This window comes from Eubalaena glacialis, chromosome 10 (genome assembly GCF_028564815.1).
Source record: "Eubalaena glacialis isolate mEubGla1 chromosome 10, mEubGla1.1.hap2.+ XY, whole genome shotgun sequence".
NCBI lineage: Eukaryota > Metazoa > Chordata > Mammalia > Artiodactyla > Balaenidae > Eubalaena > Eubalaena glacialis.
In genome coordinates, this window is record NC_083725.1 from 65,497,614 (window position 1) to 65,523,566 (window position 25,953).

Genomic DNA, 25,953 nt, shown 5'->3' on the forward strand with positions numbered 1-25,953 from the left:
AGATTGTAACATTATAAAGTATTTAATGTTTCTTTAAAATCTTCAATTTTCCTTTAGTCTTGATGACGGAGAATATTTTTTTGTATTGAAGTAGAAGTTTAAAGATGGTATTTGGCTGTATTTGACCTTGGGCAAAGCAGTAAACCCCCTTCTAGACTTCATTTCCTTATCTGTAAAATGGAAATTAAAAATACATACCCTACCTACTTCATAAGGTAGCTGTTCAGTCAGATGAGAATGTGAAAAGCTTATACTTTGTATGAGTGCTTTATTCTACTAAAGAATGACAGTTTGCCTAAAGCTAGTGAGATTGTCTATTTAGAGAAAATATTTTAGATTAGAATATATTTAAAATTCAGGAACCCCCTTGAGTATGAGTAGGTATATAATCTACTTCCAAAAGCAACTTTCCTATTGAAAGATGACACTGCTGATGGTATCACTGTGTGAGGTAGTGGCTGAAAAGTATCTTCTCTCCAGTTTTGTAAGCATGACTGTTTGTACTTTGGTTAAAAATCTTGTTCATTCAAGTGACACATGATACACATACTCTTTCTTGGTCCTACCATCACCTTCCCTTCCCTTCCCTTCTCACCCTGTACTCAATCTCTTTTTCATCAAAATTAACAATTATCACTTGAGATTTATATTTAAAGAGTCTTTTCTAGCAGCATTTAATACACGCTTAAAAGAACAAGTCTTAACTGAAAAACACAGGATACCTTATTTTCACAGTAATTTTTTTTAAGTCCCAGTGATGAAAACTCTAAGGCAGTTTCTTCAAAGGAAGATAACATTGACGAATCCAGTGCAGCCAGTGTGTGAATATTAGTTGATAAAATCTTTATCACATCCATCTTGACTGTCCTGAAACTTAGTCTTTTAGAATAGTTACTCCTTTTTATTAATTGTATGGTTGTTATACAGCCATGGAAGGAAAAAACTGAACATCAAAATCATCAGCAATATACCTGAAAGAAAAATACAGTAAAAACAAAACAATCCCTAAGGAAGTTCATAATCATTCAGTGGTTATAATTTAAGATTATATACAATTACATACCTAGAGATTTGTAGAGCTATGTTTAAAAGAATTAGCTACATCAATTCTACATGAAACATGTAGGTATTTTAAAATATAATATTCTCACATTATTTTTCTTCAACCACGAATCCTTAAAAACAGTATGTACTTGGAAAAACCAGTAGGATCTAAACAATGAATTCAAAGGATAAATAAAATAGATCTGGAGTTCTAGTTCTGGCTCCATTACTGACTTGCTGAGTGAGAAACTCTGGACTTGTGTCTCCATTTTAGTCTCAACCATTAATAGCTTTTAGAGCTGTATTAATAAGCAAAGTATCTGAAAGAAAACTTCAGTTGACATTTTAAATCTTAAATATAAATATATTTTTTAAAAAATCACATATTAGCAAATCTTCATTTTTGAGGTCATGCCAGATAAATCTAAACTAGCATATATATATATATATATATATATATATATATATGTAAAAAATGTGATTTTTTTTAAAACATTTTTTAAGATTTAAAATTTTTCAGTGGGAAATAGGGACAGAGGAGATTTAGGCACAGGACTCACATCACTGTCTAACAGAGAAGTCTGCAATGGTTAATGTTTTTATCTGAAGGTATGTAGGCTTAAAGCTCTAAATCAGTTTAAACTTAGATTAAGAATGTGTTTTTGTCACATGCAGATTTGATAGTTTACTCCTGTTTGCTAACAAGAGGAAACCTTAAGGTTTGACTAGCATTTGGATAGCTTAACATATTTTTGAAAGATGAATCTGATTTGCAACCAAAGGCTTTAGATTTTTTAAAAAGTCAGAAACAATCTGTTAATAAATCCACAAAATTTGACATTTTCTTTATAAAGTCAGAGCTAGAAAATAAGACATTACATTTAAAACTTTCTAAAAATGGAGTTGCAGTTTCACAGAAGCAAATAGAATTTGCTAATTTTTATTATATGAAATGTGTAAGCTAGAGAATTAATTCTATATACATTCTTATAGTCACATTTCTAACATTTTATTAATTGGGGAAGATGGCAGGGCCCATTAAAGGAATTATAATTACCTCCGCTATGAAGAGAAACAAGAAAGAACAAGGACCGTGTCTTCCAAGAATAGTTGGCTCCCTGCTTGGTCAAGAAGGGAAAGAAGATAGGTATCTTGCGATTACTCTCCTCTGTCGCACTCTATGGCACTGCCTAGTGTTTGTTTGCTTTGACTCCTCATCTCTTACTTAGCTCTTTGAATGACTCTTGTAAAAATAAAATTTATTTTTCTTATCCTTCTTAGAGTTAAATAGTGACCTTACTTCATTTGAGGCCATTTTTTTCCCCAATGGGAATGTAATTTCAGTGTATGACAAAAGTCAGTGGCAAGCCAGAATTCAGTATTCTAAAAACTGCCATTTAGTCACATGTCTTTTATCCACATCTATCGAATTATTTCTATATTGTTTCTCATTCACAAACCTCTTAAAGCAGTATAGGAACGTGGCTCTTTAAATGAAGAACTAGAACAGAAATTTATTTGGGTCTGTTTAGAAAAAGCTAGGAGATCCTTAGGTCAACAAAGGAAGAATCTTTGAATGTATATTTTCAACAAGCTAGTTAGGGCCATACATAATTGCAAAAAAGTTTGATCCCAATTCCATTTTTAAAAGATCCCTTGAATAGGAAGCAAAGAAATAAATAAAAGTATATTTGTTTTTCGTTTGCATATTTGGATTGTTTTTTGGATAAGGGGTTCTTTAAAATGTTTTGGTAACAGCAACAAGTAATGTTATCTTCCTGTTTGCACCACACTATCATGAAGAGAATATAGTCTGTTTTCCTACCCTACTACTCTCTGGTCTGTATATTTGCTAAAGGGGCAGAAGTGATTGCTCCTTTTTTTTTTTAATCTGTCATGAGACTTTTTTCCAGTATGTTCTTCCAGGAAGAAGTTATCAAGTGATTTAGGCTAGAAAATGTGTTTAATGAAAAAAAAGTCGTGGTCTTTTTACAGAGAATGGCAATGACTTCTGTTTCTTTTTTCTTTTAAAATTCTTTTGGAAAGGCCTACTTTTTAGGTTTTTTTCAAGTAGTGAATGACATAATTCCTTAGTATCATGGGCCTACTGTTAAAATTGTAGTTGGAGCCCATTAACAAATATATAATGTTAATAATATATGTTCATTTCAAATAAGACATATTAAGAGAATTATTCCATATAAAAACTTCAGTAGACCGGTCCAATTAGTGACCTTTTTAACTTCTTCATGAACTTCAGTGACCTTTTTTACTTCTTAAAAATGAAGAGCAGAGAAAATTTAAAGAACTTATTGGAAAATACTAGTAATCAATAGATGAAAAAAAGCTACCATTATTAGCATTTTAAAATACAGGTTTTCTCTGATATTCTTCATGTTTAGGCCTATAGATATTGCTGAGCATAATAGATACTAAATGTGAGGAAAATTCCTAAATGAAAGTTCAGAATGGAAGGTGAATGGAAGGAGTGAAGTATGATGGCTATTCAAACCTGTTATGCCTATGTTCTCTCCTATAAGTACCCTCCTCCCCACCCCCTTTTTTTTTTAAAGAAATGAGCAACAAGAAACAAAATGCAAACTGGATAAAAAGAAGGATGAACGAACAGAAGGCCAGCTATCCTCATATTCATTTATAGTTATGAATTATAGTCAGGCTTAAAACCGATGACTAAACAAAATCAAGAAATGCTGATAACTTACATAAGGAAATGCATATCATGATTACAGTTATTTTATAACTTTTTTATGTTACTTGACCTACCTGAAAAAGAGGAGTTTTACATATGTGATCCAGATAGAGATAATAGGAATGCAACTTGTGGAAAATTTTAAAACTACATTTATTATAGTTCTGCATTGTTTCATGAGATGCCCTTCTGTAAAATGAGTCAAGTGAACTAAATAGTATTTTATTTGGAGCTCACACACTTGAAAAAAACAAATTCCTTTAGCAAAAAAAAAGATTATTTTTTAATGGAAATAATTACTCCTCACTTATTTGCCCTCATATCTGAGGGCTTCTTAAAGTGGTATCAGACCTCAAACTGACTATCCTTAACTAGGTAATTTGTTTCTTTGAAGATAAAAGCAGTTTTAAAGGATACTGCACAAAATAAAATGTTATTTCAGGCATAACATTTCCTACCTTTTTTCTTTTCTGTCTGTTCCTACTCTGGCTTTGGAAATTGACATGTTACAGTGACATTCCATATCATATTTAAAATATTCTAATCTTTTAATCATATTAAATAAAAATATGCTTACCTAAAGAAGGAGCCAGCCAATATACTATAAAAAATTGAAGGAATGCTTCATCAAAACACTTGAAATGTAGTGAAAGTGCCAAAGCTGGATTAAATACAGCTCCTGTTAGACTTCCTCCTGTAATACATTTTAAACAGAATGATACCAAACCATATATCTTACATTTTCTTGCAACTAGAAATACAGGGATTACTAAATGTAACTATTTCATTTTAGGTATTTAAGTATTCTTATTCTGTAATCTTCCTTTGCAGAATCACCTGGCATAGAGAATAAAAATAGATTATAGATTATAATATGCCAGGTGCAAAAAAGCGGGGGTGGGGGGACAAAGGACATTAAGAATTTTAATCCAATGCTTTTCCCATAGTATATTATAAAATGCACATTGAAAGTTAACCTGCTCTGTTATTGTTCCTACAGTTTTATAAAACAGGAGATTTGGCTGCCCTTAACATTCATCAACTTAAATGAATAATAATAAAAATAAAACGAAAGTACATTTAAAATGGGTACAATACCCCAGGATCCTCTTGAGCAGAAGTACCTTTGCTTTGAAAACAAAAAATAAAATGGACCAAAGCATTATCATTGACTCCATTTTTACTTGGCAGCAGAGCCCTGAAGAAGTGACTGTGAATGGTGTGTGAATTATATCTCAATAACGTGGTTACAAAATTTTTAAAAATAAAAAAAGAAGTGACTGAGTAGTCGTGAAAGATAAGCACAAATTCTAACTGTTGACTACTTTTCAGGATTCATGGTCCAGCTCTGCACACAGGGTCTGTCTCTGAGATGGGGCCCAGGAGTTTATAGTTCTGGCTACACAGCAAGTAAGGAAAGGCAAAAGAGGTTGGACTGCCTGTCCAGTGGTACTCACCAGAACTGTGGCTCTGCTTTTCAAAACATACTCTAATTGTATCCCTGAGGTAGAGACATTTCTGGTGGTTGTTCCATGTGGAAGCTTGGGCACACTTGTCTGCCTCTGACTCAGCCACAGCTACAGATCCGGAGATCTTCACAAATTTTACATGGACATATGCCACTATAGCATGTTAATTGTCTTTATAAAATGCAGTGAAGTAAAATTGAAAATTAGGAGACCCTTTCATAAGATTTCACTAATGAGATTTCACTCCTGATAGGCTGAAAACATTGAAGCTGTGTTGAGGTAAAGATGTTGACACTGAACTGAGTTCACTCCATGGCTAAGAGTCCTTTTTAGCATACCAGCATCACAACATGATTCATATTCATGCCTCAGCAATTACAAATGACATCACATCATGGACCTTCAGGACCACTCTTGAATAGTCAAATCCTGGAATGTTAAACCTGCAACTGCCAAGGGCCAACAGAATTGTTTGTTTGGCATGTGGTCATTTCAGCTTAATTCCACAAAAAATTATTGAGTTCTTATGTTCTAGACACCATGGACAAAAAGATAAGGATTCACACAGATCTTTATAATAAAATATAATGTAATATGTGCTGTGATAATATAAGTGACTTGTGATTTTTTTTTCGGCATTTATCAATAAAAATAGACTGAATCATTGCCCTCATAATTAGTTTGCTTCAGTTTTCCCATTAGGTCTTTGGTATTTCCATTAGGTCTAAGAACACTGTCAGTCAGTTTTATACCATTCTAAAACTCCAACTGCTTCACACTTATCTTCTAACCCTTATATCACCAATTCTGCTCAGTGTGACTTGGTAGAAGCTGCTCCTCCTACCCAGAGGTACAGTCTATTCCCCTGTCTTGGATATGGATTGGCTTTGCAACTTGCACTGACAAATAGAATGCAGCAGAAGTGATGCTATGTGAATTCTGAATGTGAGAAGCAACACTGAGTGAATTCTAGGTTCAGGTCTCAATAAAGCCATCGTCGGTTTCCACTTTTTACTCTCTTGGAACAATGCCCTGACCATGTAAGTGAGCTGGTCTAGGCTGCTGGAGGATGACAGGCCACAGGGAAGAAAACTGAGGCATCTTAGATGGCTGTTGGTACCAACTGCTGGACACGAGTGAAGCACCTTGGCTCTTCCAGACATACCAACTGTCCAGCTATATGATCTCAGGAATTTCCTATCTAATCCACAAAGTCATGAAAAATAATAAATTACTGTTATTTTAAGGATAAGTTAACTGATTCAGAAATCCATTGTGTCAACAAAAGGCCCAAAATGTGGCATTGGCTTTGACGTTTTAGACTGGGTAATTCTTTGTTGGGAGTTGTCCTTTGCATTGTAGGATTTTTAGCAGCATTCCTAGCCTTTACCCACTAGATGCCAGTTGCACAGCCATCTCCCACCTTGTAACAACCAAAAATGTCTCCAGACATTGCCAAAAGTCCCCTGGGGGGGTGGGGGGCAAAATTGTCCCATTGAAAACCACTGTCCTGGAGAACTACTGGTACTTGTATACCAGTAGATACACATAAGGTTGTTTATTTATAGTAGCAATGAACTGGGAAAAACCTAAATGTCTATTCAGAAGAAGGTAGCTAAATATACAACTTTGTTATTAATTTGGAATACCATTCAGTACTGAAATAACAAGCGAAATCTCTTTACTAATATAGATCTCCAAGATAATATCATTGAACCACACCACTAAAAAAAGCAAACTGCAGAAAGTAAAGTATGATACCTTTCATGTTAACATGAACACATATAATAGTTTCTATAGGGTCCTATCAATATGTATAATAAATGCACATAAGAATTTGGAAGGACACACACATGCACGCACAGGACTACACTGGTGAGAAGAGTAGGCAGGGAAGGAGAGGGGACAGGCATGAAGGATAGCAATCAAAAGTCTCATTGGTAATGTTTCCATTTTTTACAAAAATAACACATTCATGTATTGTGTAATTAAATGTGAATTATTTAAAAAGTAAGAATCATCCATCAGGCACAGAACTTACAGAAAATGGCTGTGAAACGTAAGTTACTATATATTGATGCCTGAAGGGGAGAAGCCATAACATGTTGAAGAAGAGGCATCAACAGGGAGATCCAGCTGGCTGACTGCCAAGAGTCTTAGAAGACAGTATGACCTTGGTGAAATTACCACAAAGACTGAGTCCCAAATCTGGTAATTATAGGCACTAATGTTTCTCAGTACTCCTAAAGGGAATCAAATTCTCTGTGACAGAATGACACTAGTTAAAATCATGTAAGACTCGTGTAAAAGCGAGAATGTCAATTAACTAATTTATAATGGAAGCTAGGCCTTTCCAGTGACCAGAACATTTGTGCCAGTTATTGTGGGAAGAACTTGGAATACATTATTCTTCATCATAGTCTGAAGAGATAGATAGTATTATTCTCCATTTTAAAGATCAGGAAACTGAGACCTAAATTAAGTTCTCTCTCCTACGGACACAGTCCAACTCCAAGGCTGTGTGCTTAACCACTATATTATACTGGCATGATAAAAAAAAAAGTTTTGGACCTTCGTTTGAAGCTGTTTTTCATTTGTAAATTGGCACCTATTTCATATGGTTATTGTATTAAAAATGAACGTATGTAAAGGACTTAGTTCCCTTCTCCTTTGACAAATAATCTTACCCAAATTCTTCGTGACTTAGAAGGATACAAAAACCTCCTGAATGGAGTAATGAAATGAAATAAAAATACAGTTACTTCAAACAATATATTAGGCTTATTTTGAAAGCTCTTAGACATAAAATATGGACTACCCCGATATGTATTACTTCTTTCTATTTTTAAATGAATAGAGTATTTGCTAATTCATTCATTCACTCATTCTAAAAATAATGAGTATTTATTTGTAACAGGCGACACCATGCTAAGTCCTGATTATAACTTATAATGAATAAAACAATTTTAGTCTCTGTACTCATAAAGCTTACTGTCTGGTGGAGGAAGACAGGCATTACATCAGAAAACAAGTATATAATTAAAAAATTCTACAAAGGAAATGAACAGGGTACAGTAATAAAGACAACCTATTTGGATATGTAAAATAACAGATTTTTTTCCCAATATGTAATTAATTTAAAAATGAATGCAGTTCTCTCTTACCCTGGTCATTGAACCAAATTCTCCCAAAACCTAAATTAAGGAAGATTTGCTTGAAATTTGCATTAATAGTTTTAACAGCTTTAATATGTTAATAAATCACACAGTTTTTTTCACTTTATTTGGGAAGTCAATAAATACATGATAAGTGGTAATGACATCAGTGGCCTCCATCTGCACATCAAAGTGCAGGATGCTAAATCAATAAATACACGATCAGACGCTTGATCATTGGCTATCCAAGGAGCCTGTGGCTATGCTGCTGGACAGTTATGTTCTGTAATCTTAAATTAGCAGTTCTTTTGATGTGACCTGTATTAGTGACTTCTGGGTGTCCTCAAAATGCAAGTGATTAAAGAAATATCCCAGCATGCAACTTAGCCAAACCAGTACTAATAGTATCTTAGAAGTTTAAAATAAAAAAGAGAGAAAGACATTATCAAAGTAACTTGTAACGATGCCTGATTTAGCAGATGCTTCCCCTGACTTTCCTTCCCTATCCATTCTTAACTCCTTCCTACAAAAGCCTCACCTCTGCCGGGTAAGACACACACTCAGCTAGTCCCCAAACAGTTCACTCTATTTAGAATAACTGATCTAAAGTTATGACTTATATCCATAGAAAAAATGGGGAGTGACATGGCTTAGTGCAGCACTTCCCAAAGTATGTTCTCTTCTGCTACACACTCCTAGACAAATGGATTCCATAAGTTTGAAAAACTGTGTTCCACATGCTCCTCTTGTTGGAGTTTCACAATAAACAGTAGCATAGTAAAGGCTCTGTGAAGTCTTAAATTAGAAAATCTGTTTAATCCAGTGTTTGCCAAATTTATTTGGCAACAGAATCCTTTTGTAACTTAAATTTTTTTAAGTTATGCTAAAATATACATCACATAAAATATGCCATTTTAACCATTTAAAAGTGTATATTCATGGCATTAGTTACAGTCACAATGTTCAATCATCACCACTATTTCCAAAACTTTTCCATCACCCCAAACAGACACTCTGTACCCATTAAACAAAAAGTCCCTATTCCTCCCTGCTACCCAGCCCATGGTAACCTCTATTCTACTTTCTGACTCTATGAATTTGCCTATTCTGAATATTTCATATAAGTGGAGTCATATAACATTTGTCCCTTTGTGTCTGGCTTATTTTGCTTAGCATAATGTTTTCAAGGTTCATTCCTATTGTATGTATCAGAACTTCATTCCTTTTCATGGCTGAACAATATTCAATTGTATGTATATATTTTTGTTACTTTTGAGGAATATGCTGTAGAAATGCTGATAATGAAATGAGTATAAGCTTTAGTGTCAGTTTAAATCATGGTTCCAGAACATTCTAGCTTTGTGACCTTGGACAGGTCATTTCACTTTTCTGAGCCTCACTTACATAAAAATGGGAATAATGTATTCATCAGGGGGTTGCTGTAAGGATTAACTAGGATAACTCATATAAATTTCCTACATGCTTGGCATGTTGCCCAATGAATATTCTTATCTCCCTTATATTGGCAGAAAAGGAAGATCATAATAGGGTATCAATTTCTGTAACAGTAGTAAATAATTGTTAGGTTCTGTCCCTGCAAACAGTCTCCGGCACTGCTCAATATTGTACCCACTAGCCACATATGGCTATTGAGTACTTGAAATGTGGCTATAGCAACTGAAGTAGTAAATATTTAATTTTAGTTGATTTATACCTAAATAACCATATGTGACTAGTGGCTACTGAAATGGCCAGCAAAGTCTAGACTGGAGCAGTGGTTCTCAGCCCTGGTTTCATATTGGGATCACCTGGGAAAATTTAAAATCTACTATTGCCTAGGCCCCTTCCCACAGCAATTAAATCTTAATCTTGGCACCCAGATATGGGTATGTTTAAAACACTCCCTAGGTGATTGTAACGCAGAGAGAATGTTGAGAACCACTGCTGTAGTGATCCCTTCACTCTCTCCTCCTCCCCTACCAATTAGTATCCTCATTTCAGCAATGTCTATGTCAATAATGTGAGGGGAAAAAAAAGAGCAGTGTTTTTTGACACCTTAAATTGTTATTTTATGGGTTCTTTCTAATAACTCTCCTTATATTTATGTATAACTTCAATTATTATCTTGTTTCTCTTCTCTCAAAATCTTTGTCACTTATAAAATAGGTATTGGCTAATATTATATACAGTATTATTATGAAATCATAAATATGTATTAAAAGTACAAAAGGAAGAATACTAATTTAAGGATAATCAAGAGAGGGAGAAGGAACTGTGTATAACATTTTATTAACTTAAAACATCTTTTAAATGTTTACCACTTCTAATTATATAAGTACAGAGCTAAATTGTGGCATAACTTTTTTCAAGGGATGTTTCTGCTTTGGCCCAAACCTAAAACTTTAATAAGAAACTACTCACCAACCCCTCAAATATGCATAAATCCTTCCTTCTCTCCTATACCATTTATTTCCATCTGTCTCTCCAAAAAAAATGGTACTAGATCTAAAGAAGTTGAAATGGATTGCAAATTCTTTCATTTCTGCCTAGGAAGTCGAGCATATGTTTCAAAGTCCTTATCTTGAGGTTTGCGTCTACGCATAGTTTCCCTTTCAATGGGCAGAAGACTGACTCTTACTACTAATTCCTTTTATTAGATTCCTGCCTCCAAAACATTTTAGAATTCAGATATAGTCCTAATGAAATATTTTGTTGTGATCATTTAAAATAACACACTTCATCATCAAACTTTTGTTTTTTGGATTTTCTTGTCCCATTTAGACTATTCAGATTATCCACTAAATCTGAGATCTGTCAAGGTAAACAAATGGTTTACAAGAAATCAACAGATTCTCAAGAATTATTAGTTTTTAAAAAGCATCTTTGATTTCAAGCACGTTTTGATTTTAAAACACATCTTTCTTGATAGGCCATTAAAAATTCACTTATAACTCAAGATGAATTATTAAGGAGATAAGAAATGATTTTAAGTAATTTTGTAGAAAAAGAACTAAGAAATAGAACTACAGAATTTCTACTTCCCACTCTTACTACTAACCAATCAGGTAGCTTGTGCTTTAAATTGGAAGGAACTTTTGACACCCAGGATCATGTTTCAGTGAGAGTCTCAGAAAGGATCTATACCCAGTTGGCAAGAGGTAGCTGACGTTATCTTTCCTTTCTACCATTACAACAATCCCTTTGTAGGATATTTGAACCCTTGGCAATATCTCACATGATCTCACTTTCAGCACAGAAGTGGCTTTCTCTGGGTGTTAAAAAAAAAAAAAAGCACTGAATGGAGGATCAATATTTCGACCCTATCGGTAAAGAATGAGCTGCAAAATGATTAGAATTACGGAGATACCAATATTGACATCATAGAGGCATAATGGTTTAAAATGTATCTTGGCAAAGAACTTACAGCCTCAAGTCATACAAGCTCCGGACATGCCAAGTGTTTTGTGGGAATAACAAACCTGCATAGACCAAAAAGGTGATGAGTGCTGACAGCAGGTGGATACGAAGCTTGGTTCGGACCTCCTGGAAGTGCAGCAAAGCGCTGTGGAAGATAAAGGAGGAGACGGCCTCTATGATGACCGCTTTGGTCAAGTCCACTTGGATGGGATTCCTGCAAGCGAAGCTCCTCTCGCTGACGTGATACTTGGTCAGTCCCAGGCTCCACAGGGCGCCCATGCAGTACCTGCTGCACAGGGCACCAATCAGCTGAGCTAACAGCCTCATCGCACCCGTCTCAGCGGTCATTCCCCCCAGCATCATCTGCATCATCACGCCGCATGGGTTGCTGGAGGTGCCCACCAGAGTCAGGCCATGCACCAACGAGAAGAAGTAGGTTAGCGTCAGCGGCCAGGTGGGGTGCAGGGGTTCCTGCTCGCTCAGCACTTGCAGCTCATGGGTGCAGAAGCAGAGCTGGAACGTGGCCAGAAACTCCAAGACGAAGGCGTGGGCAGTGGGCCTGTTCAGCTGCTGCCGGGTGACCACGCGGGCCAGCCCCATGAACAGCACGATCGACAGCATCAGCCCCAGCGAGGTACAGGTGTCCTGCATCTCGGGCCAGAGCCCCCGCAGCGCCGTCATGGCTCTCTCAACACCAGGCTGGGATGCCTGCTCTGGCTCGGCAGGAGGCGGTGTATGGGCCGGAGTCCTAAGTCCTCAGCCCCGCCCCCTCACGCCCCTCGGGGCGGGCCGACTCTAGGCTTGCTGGAAGCACAGGGGGCGCTATGCGGAAGGACTCCTCCCCTCCCCGGCTCTGAGCTAGGGTGTTGTTACCAGAGCCGGGGAGGAGGGGCGACGAGGACACCTCTGCGAGGGCACCGGCTGAGGGGCCAACGGTCAGCAGGAGCCGGACACGCACACGCCCTCGCCGCTTCCCTCAGGGACTGGAAGCAGGCGCGGCTGGGGCAGGGAGTGGAGGGACGGCGCGCGTCCGGAGGCCATTGCGCATGCGCGCGGCGGCCCGTGCGCCTTTGCGAGAGGCTGGACTTGGGACCGCCGGAACCCCGGCGACGCCGGGCGCGCTTCTCCTAGGGCTGAGCGGGAGGGCGCGCGCCCCTTGCGCTTTGACAGGTGCTTTGACGTGGGAACCTTGAGGTGTTTTCCTTCCCCGCTCCTAAAACTGTAAAGCCGGCAGGCTGGAAAGACCGCTAAAGCTCATCTCGGCCAGCACCTCGTTTTTAATTTGTGGGGCGACTGAGAAGACGGGAAGTGACGGAGGTGCAGCGCGGAGGTCGGGGGTGGGGCTGGGTGGTGGTTTGCGGGGAGTAGATTTCAGAGCGAACCAGGGCTTGACCTGTGTGAAGAAGGGCAGGCAACTGGGTCTTCTTGAGCCTTAGTTTTTTTCACCTGCCTGTGACGTTTACCTCGTAGAGTTGTGGGTCAGACGACCCACCTCATCGATTTGTTTTAAAAAAAGCATGGAAGGCAAGTAGCACAGAGCCTGGCAGACAGGAAGTGTTCAAGAAGTGCTAGGCTGAAGTTGAAAGAGCACGCCTTGCCACCACCCCTCACTCACAACAGCTCGCCCACCTTGGGCGGCCCTTTGTGGGTGCAGCTGGGAGGGAATGTCTGGGATTCCTCAGACCTTGCACCTGTCGTGGTTTTCTGCTAATGGAATGGGTGTCATGGTTTAGTTGGGGGAGAGGGGTGCAAATTCCTCAGCACTCTCCAGCCTCAGTTCTGCCTCGCCTGGGCTCTGCTGAGACACAAGTCCACATTTCTGAGGGCTGGAGAGAAGTGAGAGAAGAGCTAAAATGAGAGGAATAATTAGCCCGAGCTTCAAGTGATAGAGCGCTTGGAAGGTGTTCTTGAAACCACTAGGTGGCATCTCTGGGGGACTCCAAGGAGGTCGGGTCCTTTCTGTCTCGTCACGGAAAGAATTCAGCCAGAGGCAAAGTGATAGATAAGTAATTTATTAGAATAGGATGCTTGTGAGGCTTACAAGTGGGCAGGCGAGAGGATGCTGTGCCCTGAGAACTTAGTGGGCTACAATTTTATAATCAAAGGAAAAGTGGGGAGGGGGGAAAAACCCACCTTCTTCCTCATTCTTCAGTAGACGTCAAGCTTCCATCATCAGCTCCTCCTGCAGGTTGGGCAGGGGAGTTTTCTTGTCCCTACATGGTCAAGCCAGGACTGTCATGGCACTGTGGAAAAATTGTTTCAGGTCTCAGTACAGTGAGGGTCTTTCACTTTGAAATGTCACTTTTCCATAAAGTATTGTTTTTTATGTGTGCAGAGAGTATGTCCTAGGGGTCATTAACTTACTGAGTTCACTGGGCAGGATGTGAGTCTCATGCCACCATTGTTTTATTGTTCTGGGTCATGTCTCCTGCTTCTGCTGCATGGTTTTGTTGCTACGCAAGCCTGCTTGGTTTCGTGGTTAATTAAGCAAACCTGCTTTCTTGAGTGATCATTAACTTACAGGGGTCTCCCATATTTTTTCTTTACTTACAATCCCCTAGTGGGATTAACTATTTAATTACCTACTTAGTCCCTTTACTCCGTCCCTATCATTCTTGCTGATTCTCCTCAGCTTTCCTTCCCAATCTCAATTTGTCCTCTAATAACTAATGAAAGTTCTCTTCATAACTCCCAAGTTTTCTGTGGTGCCAATAGGCATTCTTTGAATTAAAAAAATTAATTCTTTCAGAAAACACACAAACTGTGTAGAAAGATGAAGTCCTTTCCTCTTTCCTGTGTTGGTGCCTGACCAGGAAAGAATTTAGAGTAAATTAAAACTATTGTTTGCTCACTGCTGTTGAAAGAGGTTGCTTTTAAATCAATCCTGTGAGTGTAACGCTTTTATCGCTCCCCTTTACTAGAAGTCACTTGAGTTTTAGTTAATGTGAATATATTTTGTTTACTGCTCTGCTGATAATTCACTTTTACTAGCACAAGCCGTGTAGAAAACTAGCCTTTTGGACTTTGATTAGAAATTTTAATAACATTATAATACACATTGTTATTAAAAGGATTTTGGTAATTCTTTCAATTAAAGAACAAGGCCAAAATAAACCCAATTAATTACTTGTGATTATTTCACATCACATGAATCTCTGTTTTCAGAAACAAGAAATCACTAATTAATCCACCCCATTTCCTTCAACATAAATGTTTGTTGGTATGGGCGACAGAGCTGCATCTTGCAAACCCAGATCTCAAAATTCCAGTTCTAAGACCAGTGTCTTCATGAGGAAGAACGACTCTTCCATAGGTTGGAAGATTAGAAGAGTCTGGCTTCCTCAGCAATGTTGGCCCCATTTTAACCACTTTGCTTCTGTGCATTTCAGAGATATCATGTTTCTGTGAGGCAGGAAGTACATAATACTAGGTTTGGTGAAAGCACTGGATTTAGCATTTGAAAATGAGGGTTTGCATCTTACGCTATGCTTACTGTGAGATCTTGAGGAAATTGTTAAATCATTAAACTTCTCTGAGCTTCAGTTTCCTCATCATAATATTATGGTAAATAACTAATTTAGGGTTTTGTTGTGAAGATTGAATGAGACAATACAGATGAAGTGCTTTGTAAAGAGTTATTACAAATGTTTATTGAGATGTAATTCACATACCGTAAAATTCACCCTTTTAAAGTGTACAATTTAGTGGTTTTATTATATTCACAAAGTTGTGTAACCACAAATTATCAATAGTTATTTTGAGTGGTGATTCTTAGAAATGAAGTCCTAAATTTATAATGCGACTGTCTCTATAATCTTTGCCATGAATTATTTAAATATAATATGAAACAGTTATGTCTTATTATTATATACACTGCTTCCTATGTGGAGAGGAAACCCAAACTATAACTTTAAAGAGGTCCATAGCAATCAGTGGATCCTAAAATGGAAGATACTTATCTAGTGCTCTATCACATATAATCAGTTAAATTTTTGTGAGAACTTTTTGCTTCTATCTATCTCAGTAATATGTTTCCTTCCTTCCTTCCTTCCTTCCTTCCTTTCTTTCTTTCCTCCCTCCCTCCCTCCCTTCCTCCCTCCCTTCCTTCCTTATCTTTTTTGGCTGTGCCATGCTGCTTGCTTGGGATCTTAGTTCCCCAACCAAGGATCGAATCTGGGCCCATCAGTGAAAGCACCGTGTCCTAACCACTGGACTGCCAAGGAATTCCCTATCTTCCTGTTAATTCTAATTTCAGTTAAAAAAAATATTTGTTGAGCCACAGACATTAATAAGACACAGTCTGCCTCAATAACACAATCTTATAATAATATGTGATATTTATTGAGCACTACTTTGTGCCAAACATTGGATATTATTAGCCTTGCTTTACATAGGTCGAGAGAGGATTAAAAAAAAATAGAGCAGATATCATTTAATATGGTGGAAGAAGAAGAGTGCAGGTAAATTAAAATTATTTTAAGGCATCACCAATGCTTTAAATTTGGACTAATTGAATCAGCATATAATGGATAAGATCAGATTTTTACAGAAGTTGGCTTGTTTGAAAAAGCCCTCTAGATTGTCTTTTTCCTTTTGCTCTGATTTCATGTTATGTACTAATTTGACTTCCCATGCTTCTTTTGTTCTCTACATCTGTGCCTCTATTTCTGCCTTGCAAACCAGTTCATCTGTACCATTTTTTCTAGATTCCACATATATACGTTACTATACGGTATTTGTTTTTCTCTTTCTGACTTACGGTCACTCTGTATGACAGTTTCTAGGTCCATCCATGTCTCTACAAATGACCCAATTTCGTTTTTTTTATGGCTGAGTAATATTCCATTGTATACATGTACCACATCTTCTTTATCCATTCGTCTGTCAATGGGCATTTAGGTTGCTTCCATGACCTGGCTATTGTAAATAGTGCTGCAATGAACATTGGCCCATGCTTCTTTTTTTTTTTTTTTTTTTAATTTTTATTTATTTATTTATTTATTTTTGGCTGTGTTGGGTCTTCGTTTCTGTGCGAGGGCTTTTCTCTAGTTGTGGCACGCGGGGGCCACTCTTCATCGCGGTGCGCGGGCCTCTCACTATCACGGCCTCTCTTGTTGCGGAGCACAGGCTCCAGACGCGCAGGCTCAGTAACTGTGGCTCACGGGCGCAGCTGCTCCGCGGCATGTGGGATCTTCCCAGACCAGGGCTCGAACCCGTGTCCCCTGCATTGGCAGGCAGATTCTCAACCACTGCGCCACCAGGGAAGCCCCCATGCTTCTTAATACCAGGAAAAAGAAGCCTTGGAGAGAGGATACAAGAATTTCAACTATCAGGAAAGAATATGATTTACATTAAATAATTAAATGATATTTCAGTTCATGCTTAAGGGACTAAATCATTTTTTTAACTTTTAATTATGAGAAATTTCTAACATATACAAAAGCAGAGGGAATATATAGTAAATTCCTATATAGTTTTCACTATATATACTATTCAATGATTATCAATACTTTGCCAATTTTGTTTCATTTATTCAAAGTTTTGGTGGGGAGGAGGTTGGAGTATTTTAAAGCAAATTCTATACATCTTGTCATTTTTCCTGGATATCTCTTGTGTCCCCCTCCCAGTCCACTCTTTCTCTGCCTCTCATCCCTGCTCTGATTCCCTTGAGGCTTATCTGTACAGAATGCAGATAAGGACTGCATTACCCAATAGCATAAGGACTTCCTTACCCAATAGCATCTAGTTGGGTTCTGCTAATGGATAGTATCACCAGGAGCTTAATACCTTGAGGTACTATTCTTCTGGCTCCCTTTCTGAGGGTTTGTGGCAGCCAGGTGTATCCTTCAACCAAATGTCACAACTTCTTGTCACAAGACTTCTCTGTCTCTGGGTTCTGATAACCACACCCTTTCCTCACCCCTAGGCCTAGGGGTGTTAACAGTTGTTGTTACTAGTCCAGGGGTAGTGTGTTATCCCTTCTAGTTTCCCTACAGTCTTCCTGCATCTTTGAAAAGGATCCTTTTTATTAAATTCTCTTTAAATTACCTGATTTGATAACTACTGTTTTCTACTAGAAACCTGACTGAAACGTCATTTTACACATAAATACTTGAGGGTGCATCCCTAATTGATAAAGATTTATTTTTAAAAAAGTAAACACTATGTTACTATCACATGTCACAAATTAACGATACTTTCTAAATATCATTTAATACCCAGTCCAAATTCACATTTCTCCAATTGACTAAAAACATGTCTTTTGGTTTAAGATCCAAACAAAACCCATTCTTTAAAAATTATTGTGCCTCTTAGTTTTCTTTAGTCTATGTTGTTGATTTATTGGAGAAACCAAGTCATTTGTTCTGTAAAATGTCCCACATTCTGGATTTGGCTGACTGCTTCTACATGGTGTCATTTAACTTTTTCCTCTATCCCTTGCATTTCCTTCAAACTGGTGGCTACATTTAAATGTTTAATTAAGTTTAGTTTCTTTCTTTTCTATTTTTTTAAGGCAAAATACTTCATAAGTGTCACTGTGTACTTAAGGCATATAATGTATGCCTACTTTTGGTAATACTAAGATTGATCAAGTGGTTTATAAATATACCATCAGTCTTCCACTTTTTAGTATCCATTATTTTCATAGCTCTATTAACTTATTAGGGGTTGGAAATTGGTGATTTTCTGAATCCCTCATTCCTTTTCCTTTATCAGCTGAATTTCTTCTATAAAGAAGAATTTTCCCTTAGTAACAATTTGGTCACTCTAAAATTCAGTTTGTAAAGGAAATCCAGGATTTAATCAATATCCTTTATTAATATTCAGAATAATGAGTTAGTGCCCCAGCAGCCTTTAATTATGACTAATTACCTTGTTACCATGATGAACTCATGGATTTTTATATATTTGATATGTTTCAATACATTTAATCATTATTATTTTTGATATGCTATTTATTATTTGTATGTTAGGTCAGTGAGGGCCCCTTTTCATTGATTCCTTTAGGCCTTTATTGGATTTTATTAGTGTGATAAAGTTTAACTTTAGGAGAAGAGAGAGCTCAACTCTGGATACTGATCCACTTGTGTTTTCAGACCTGCAACACTGAGAAATAACCCTAGGCTATGGTGGATTCATCAAGGTGACCCTCAATAGAGACCAGTCATCTAGCCTCCCTTGCTTATACATTCAGTTATTCACTCAATAAATGGTTTTTTTGAGGACCTACTCAGTGTAACATACCCTGTTAGCTTTGGTGAAATAACAGTGAAGATGTAGTCCTTGATTTTACCTAGCTTACAAGAGGGAACAAAAGGGAGAAGAAAAACTAAAATACAGTGTAAAACTACTATGGTTAAAAGAGGACATTACTCTGTAGGAGCACAGGGAAGGGCCTCCTACTCAAACGTAAGGAAAGGCTGCTTGGAAAAAGAGTCATTCTAGCTGATCCCTTTAGGATAAGTAGGAGCTAAAAGGTCAAGAGAAAGGAAAGAGAGACAGAGCCACTGCAGTTTGTAAAATCCCGGAGAGAAAGCCCAGGGTGGTCAGGGTACTCTAGGCTGGGGTGTGAAGAGGGAAGTAGCAAGACATCAAGGTTAAATGAGATAATGCTGTACTGGTTAAGTACTAAAAAGTACTTAGTACATGGCCAGCACATAGTTAGTGCTTAATAAAGGCTAATATATAAAAATGGAATTCAAGCAGATGAAAGTTATATAATGGTGAATTTTGCACTGAGGCCTCACATAAGATAAAGAGAAATGAAGGCGGAAGAAAACCTCACCAAAATTTAGAATTACGTTACAGTGGCATCTGTAAACAGAGAGGGAGATGGGATGTTTACGAGCTTGTAAAGGCAAGTCCTTTGGCTTGATGTTATCAGGGACAGAAACTTTAAAACTCTGAACGTTAGGGAAGAGATTTGAGTCATTACATTAAAAAAACTATTTTGTAACAATCTCAAGCTTACAGAAGAGTTGCAGATATATACAAAGAACTGTTTTTTCCTGAACCATTTGAAAGCACGTTGCTGATATTATTATGATGTCCCATTAACCCAAATATTTTAGTGTTTATTCCCTCAAAAAACAACATTCTCCTATGTAACCACAATAAGATCAACTAAATCAGAAAATTAACATTCTTTACATTTCTACCATCTATCCCTCAGACTCCATTCAAGTTTGGCCAATAGTCCCAGCACTGTCCTTTATAGTAAAAGGATTCAGTTCAGAATCATGCATTGCATTTACTCCTTATGTCTCATTAATCTCCTTCAGTCTGGAAAAGTTCCTCAGTCCCTCCTTGACTTTCAGACCTTGACAGTTTTGAGGATTACAGGTCAGTTACTTTGTAGCACCTCTCTGAATTTGGGTTTGTCTGATGTTGCCTAGATGTTAGTTTCAGGTTATGTATCTGACAGGAATACCACAGAAATGATGGGATGCTCTTCTCATTGTATCCTATCAGATGACATGATTTCAGTTTGTCCTATTACTGATGTTAATTACTTTTGAGCTCCTGATGAAGGTAGTGTCTGCCAGGTTTCTATACTGTAAAGTTGCTCTTTTCCCATTGTGTGGAGGGAAGGTTCATCAAACTTTACATTTATTTGAACAAAAAAGTATTGATAACTTATAAACAGCTGAAGTGCTCAGGTCCTGTGATCTAGTATCATGGGGGTGGGAGAGGTGAGTATCTCTATTTTCATAATTCTCTAATAGAAGAAAAGAAAAGCAATGTTTCTGTAACTTCTTAGAATTCAATATGACAATCTCCAATAATTAATAAATACGAATTTTGTTGTTGATGTGGAATTTTGTTTTTGTGAATTTCAGTGAAAATAAAACAGATATCTGAGGAAAAAATGAGACAGCCTCAGATTTAAAAAATAAAATTAGCTTCCCTATTTTCAGTAAAATAGAGACTGGGAGCAGGGAAATCTTTTCATCTCAGTCCATCATGGCAGCAGAAAATCAGGGCTTGCTAATGTCGATGTTGTACAACCTGTTGTCAATGTTGGGAACTGATATCTATAGTTTGAGGACACCTATGGACTGATTCTCTGATCATCCTAGAGGATATGAAAGGGATTAGGAGATAGCACAAGCACAGTCCCTGCAATCTGTCTGAGAAACACTGGTTCTGCATATATGCCTTTTTTAAAAAAATAAATAAATTATTAGTAAACTGATAGAAATCAAAAAAGAAAAGAAAAAAACCCCCCAATGTTTCTGAATGGAAAGAACTCTGAAACTGGAATCAGGTTGAGTACTAGGTGCAGTTCTGCCACTGTATAAGTCCGCTAAGACTGACATTACAAAATACCATAGACAGGGGGGCTTAAACAACTGATGTCTATTTTCTTACAATTCTGGAAACTGGAAGTCCAAGACTGTGGTGCCAGAGTTAGTTTCTGGTGAGATCTCTCTTCCTGGCTTGTAGACGGTGGCCTTCTCACTCTGTCCTCACATGGCTTTCCTCTGTGTTCTCACTGAGAAAGAGAGAGATCTTTGGTGTCTTCTGCTCTTCTTAAAAGGACAGCAGTCCTATCAGATTAGAGGTCCAGCCTTTTGACCTCATTTAACCTTCACTACCTCCCTAAAGGTCCTATCTCAAAATATAGTCACACTGTGGGTTAGGGCTTCAACATATGAATTTGGGGGGAGGGAACACAATTTGGTCTATAACAGCCACTAAGGAATGACTACTGCTTTGTGCTTCCATTTTCTCTATCAGGGGTCCCAGCTGGAGCCTATGCTGTATGTCCTTAGGATTCAAGCATTGCTGGAGGACTGGTGGAGCAGGACTGCAGGACTCTATTTATATGTAGCTCCTGGAGTATCTTAGGAAAGAAGCCATCCTAAGAGAGAGCTGAGTCCCCAAGCCTGGTTCAAGGATGTGAGCCACTGTCAGAAAGGAGAAGAAATGGTGAAAGCATCATGGTCTCTGTCATTTAGATCAGCCTCCAGCTCAGCCTTCATGGATTCATGCCTCTGTCATAAGGTAAAAGGGCTGCAATTGAAAAAAAAAAAATTCAAACTAAAGGGAAACACCCATTCAGTGGAATACTATTCACTGAGAAGAAGGGATGAGCTAGTCACAATAGCCAAAAGGTGGAAGCAACCCAAATGTCCATTGACAGATGAATGGATAAGCAAAATGTGGTATAAACATACAATGGAATATTATTCAGCCTTAAAAAGGAAGGGACTTCTGACATGCTACAAGTTGGATGAACCTTGAGGACATTATGTTAAGTGGAATATGTTAGTCACAAAAAGACAAATACTGTAAGATTCTACTTATATGAGGGACCTAGAGTAGTCAAATTCATAGAGACAGAAAGCAGAATGGTGGTTGCCAGGGACTGGGGGAAGGAGAAATGGGGAGTTATTATTTAATGGGCATAGAGTTTTAGTTTTGCAAGATAATAAGAGTTCTGGAGATGGATGGTGAATTGCACAACGATATGAATATATTTAATACCACTAAGTGTACTTAAAAATGGTTAAGATGGTAAATTTTGTTATGTGTATTTTACTACAATTAAAACAAAAAAAATTTTTTTAAAGAAATAAGCTATCAAGCTAAGCAAAAACATGGATGAATCTTGAATGTATATTGCTAAATGAAAGAATCAGGTCTGAAAGGCTACAAACTATATGATTCTATTAATAGGACATTCTAGATAAGGCAAAACTATAGAGCCATAAAATACATTAGCAGAGATCAGTAGGGATTCAAAGGGGAGGAGGATTGAATAGATAAAGCACAGAGGATATTTTACAGTGGTGAAACCATTTTGTATAATACCGTAATGATGGATATATGATACCATGCATATACCCATAGAACCTTAATATATGCAAAATTTTAAAATAATTTAGGAGATTGGAGGATCCCAAGATGGAATAAAGGATGGGACAAAATAATCTAACTATATTATAAATCTATGAAACATGAGACTTCCCTGGTGGCGCAGTGGTTAAGAATCCGCCTGCCAGTGCAGGGGACATGGTTTTGAGCCCTGGTCCAGAGAGATCCCACAAGCTGCGGAGCAGCTAAGCCCATGCGCCACAACTACTGAGCCTGAGCTCTAGAGCTCATGAGCCACAACTACTGAGCCCATGCACCACAACTACTGAAGCCCACGCGCCTAGAGCCCGTGCTCCGCAACAAGAGAAGCCACTGCAATAAGAAGGTCGCGCACCACAACGAAGAGTAGCCCCCGCTCACCACAACTAGAGGAAGCCCGCACACAGCAACAAAGACCCAATGCAGCCAAAAATAAATAAATAAATTTATTTAAAATAAGTAAATCATTCAATCAATCTATGAAACAGCCTCACTGACGGGGGTGGGAGAAAAGGTACTGACCCAAGTAACTTTGGAAATGAGTGGAGTCTGTAAAATTAAATGCCAAAGGAACTGTACATCAGCACTGTACTCTAGTTGAAAAAGTTGTGTACCCATGGGGTATAAGTTAACAATTCTGAATTCAATATATATATATATATATATATATATATATACTGGAACTGAATAATTAAGTAAATGGATGGCAGATTGTGGGAGCCAGGTTTCTCACTGTTGGAGTGGGAGTTTACAGATAATCAAGGGGAAGAGGCTAGAAAGCTCCATATGGTAATGAATTACAGTTGGAGATATCAGTATGAACTCATGTGTAGCTTAATATAGATACAGATGTTACATACAGAAATATTTATAGTTATGTGTGTATATATATGGGTTAGTATACACACATATGTTTCCTTATGTTGTCAGCTGGGAGGGCCTAGAAGGAAGAATACCCCAATAGCAATGAGTGCACCTACTGCCCAGATCTTGGTTTCTAATACCATTCTCCCATAAAAGGAACCAGGGCTCCTTGGAGAAATGGCTGACTCAAGGACTGGGGCAGGGAATATACAGGAGCATCTGTAATGCCAGAACATCTTTTAGTGCCAGAAAGTAAAAGTTCTAAAAATAAAAGAAAAAAGATGGAGCTATGTCAAAGGGACATGGTAGCCAACTGAAAGAGCTGACCAAAGTGACCATTTAAGAAATACAATAAATAAAATAGTATTGGATTATACCCAAAGTATACATTAATTATCCATAAAGCCACACTGATATACATAAATAATTGAATAAATAAATAAATGGGAGGGAATATAAAAATCTCCAGTGTAGAAGAATTCCAAATAATTTATGTAGATACTCTGCCTTCAAGGAGGCTGGGCATAGCTCCTCACTGGTTAAGTGTGGGTTTTGCACATTGACTTCCTTTCAAAGAGACTAGTCTGGAAGAGGGGGAGAGGGGAAGACTGAAAAGAGTAACTTTGCAGTGGAGAAACCTGACAAACACTACCTCAGCCAGATGATCAAGGTTAACCTCAACAGTGATGTCATGTTGATAGTATGTACCCTTGATATGAGGTAATGAGAATGGCACTTTACTTCTGTGGTTTCCTTCCCAAAACATATAACCCTAATCTAATCATGAGAAAAACATAAGACAAATTCCAATTGAGGGACATTCTGCAAAATACTTGACCAGTATTCCTCAAAACTGTCAAGGTCGTAAAAAACAAGGGGAGTCCGAGAAACTGTCATAGCCAAGAGGAGCCTAAGGAGGTATGATGACTAAATGTAATGTATCTTGGAAGGGATCCTGGGACAGCTAAAGGACATCAGGTAAAAATTAAGGAAATATGAGTAAAATATGGATTTAGCTAATAACATTAATATTGGTTCATTAATTATGACAAATGTTCCATATTAATGTAAGATGTTAATAATAGAGAAAATTGGGTATAGGGTATACAGGAACTCTCTGTACTATATCTGTAATTTTTCTGTAAATCTGTAACTTTTTTTGTTTTTTAAAATCTATGTTTTAAGTAAAAAGTTTATTAAAAATAATAAATAGTATATCATACACACGAAATAGAAGTTGCTCTTAATTTTTTTAAGTGGAATTGGAACACCAGGAAGTTTCAGCAGAGCTTGGAGTTGGCACTGGTGGTTTTGGCAATGTTAAGAGAAGGTGAAGTCCTCAGCAACGGTTTAGAAAGGAAAGGCCTCAAGTAGGACCTTAATAGCCTTGGGGCAGGCACATGTGGGCAGGTACCAGAGGTCCATCGGCCCTTTAAGCCTCAATAGAAACAGTGGGGTTTCTGCAGAGAGCAAGAGCTAGAGCAAGTTGGAAAAAAATGGTGAAGACAGGAGCTCTGCAGGTGAACTTGGGGCTTCACAGAACAAGTTGAGAGAAAATAAGGAAGTTTGGCTTTCCTGCAGAATGAATGGAAGCAGAGCCAAAGAACCACTGTTTTGTAGCTGTTGTTGCAGCCCTTTATTTACTGTGAAGGATGCTGTTGCCTGAAAAACAGGGGGTCTACAAAATAAGGGTACTTATTGCTATAAAAGTACAATATAAAATGCAAAATATAAAAATCTATAAAATACACACACACACAGTAAATGCAACTTAATGACCTGAGTCAAAGAGTGTATTTTTTTATATAAAGCTTAAAAACTAACATAATGCACAGATACCAGAAATCCCTTTTATTATACTTAATCTATTAGAAATATAAACCTCAACCAACTGGTTTTTCAACTTCCTTTTGTCTCTAATGATGGGACTGGTTGTTTGAACATATGCCTAAATTTCTAGTATTGGATTTAACTGGACAAGCCTGATTCTTGCCAGGATTATAAGCTCTTTGAATTCTGGTTATGGGAGCTACCTCTTTCTGAATTTCACTCCACCTAACTTCCCATTCACTGTTCCCTTTCTGAGGTTCAACTAGCTATTTCATCTTTAATCAACTTCTCTTACAGTGTGTATTGTGACTGGCTCTTCCCTGTTAAAAGTGAGATTTGTGTTTTTCAGTAGACTTAATTCTTCCCTTATCTGTAGATGGTGAACAATCTAACTGGATCTATCAAGACACCCCTACCCCAGAACAAGTCTTGCTCAATGAAGATAATGGACAGAATGACTAATTAATAGGCTCTTACCACCATGGAGTCTTCATTCATTCAATAAGTATTTATTGAGAATCAGTTAGGTGCCAGCCAGTCTGCTAGCAATGAGTAGATACTATCCCATTACTCTTGGTGTTTGGCTATTGAGAAAGAGAGGATA

At 37.6% G+C, this 25,953-nt stretch overlaps 1 protein-coding gene and 1 long non-coding RNA gene across 5 annotated transcripts in view; one reads left to right on the forward strand and one right to left on the reverse strand.

Moving 5' to 3' along the window:
* Window positions 1–891: 891 nt before the first annotated feature.
* Window positions 892–12,798, reverse strand: AQP11 (aquaporin 11). Its single transcript, XM_061204110.1, has 3 exons — window positions 11,858–12,798; window positions 4,332–4,448; window positions 892–971 (listed from the first exon to the last, which is right to left on the reverse strand). The coding sequence occupies exons 1-3, from the start codon at window positions 12,474–12,476 to the stop codon at window positions 892–894; spliced, it is 816 nt and encodes a 271-aa protein (XP_061060093.1). The 5' UTR covers window positions 12,477–12,798.
* LOC133100145 (uncharacterized) overlaps window positions 12,598–25,953 on the forward strand; it is an 83,342-nt gene continuing 69,986 nt past the window's right edge. For 3 of the 4 annotated variants that reach the window (XR_009702398.1, XR_009702399.1, XR_009702397.1), the window contains exons 1-2: window positions 12,600–12,965; window positions 21,537–21,803. This is a non-coding gene — a long non-coding RNA (uncharacterized LOC133100145). Of the gene's footprint in view, window positions 12,966–21,536; window positions 21,804–25,953 lie in introns of all 4 variants that reach the window. The other variant, XR_009702396.1, reaches the window with a different exon arrangement.

Excerpts from the sequence above, each read along its gene's own strand:
- AQP11 (XM_061204110.1), bottom strand. The coding sequence starts at position 12,476 with ATGACGGCGCTGCGGGGGCTCTGGCCCGAGATGCAGGACACCTGTACC. Across the intron at positions 4,449-11,857 it reads CACCTTTTTGGTCTATGCAG|GAGGAAGTCTAACAGGAGCT; the intron begins GTTTGTTATTCC and ends AATGTATTACAG. Across the intron at positions 972-4,331 it reads TTGGCTGGCTCCTTCTTTAG|GTATATTGCTGATGATTTTG; the intron begins GTAAGCATATTT and ends TTTTTCTTTCAG.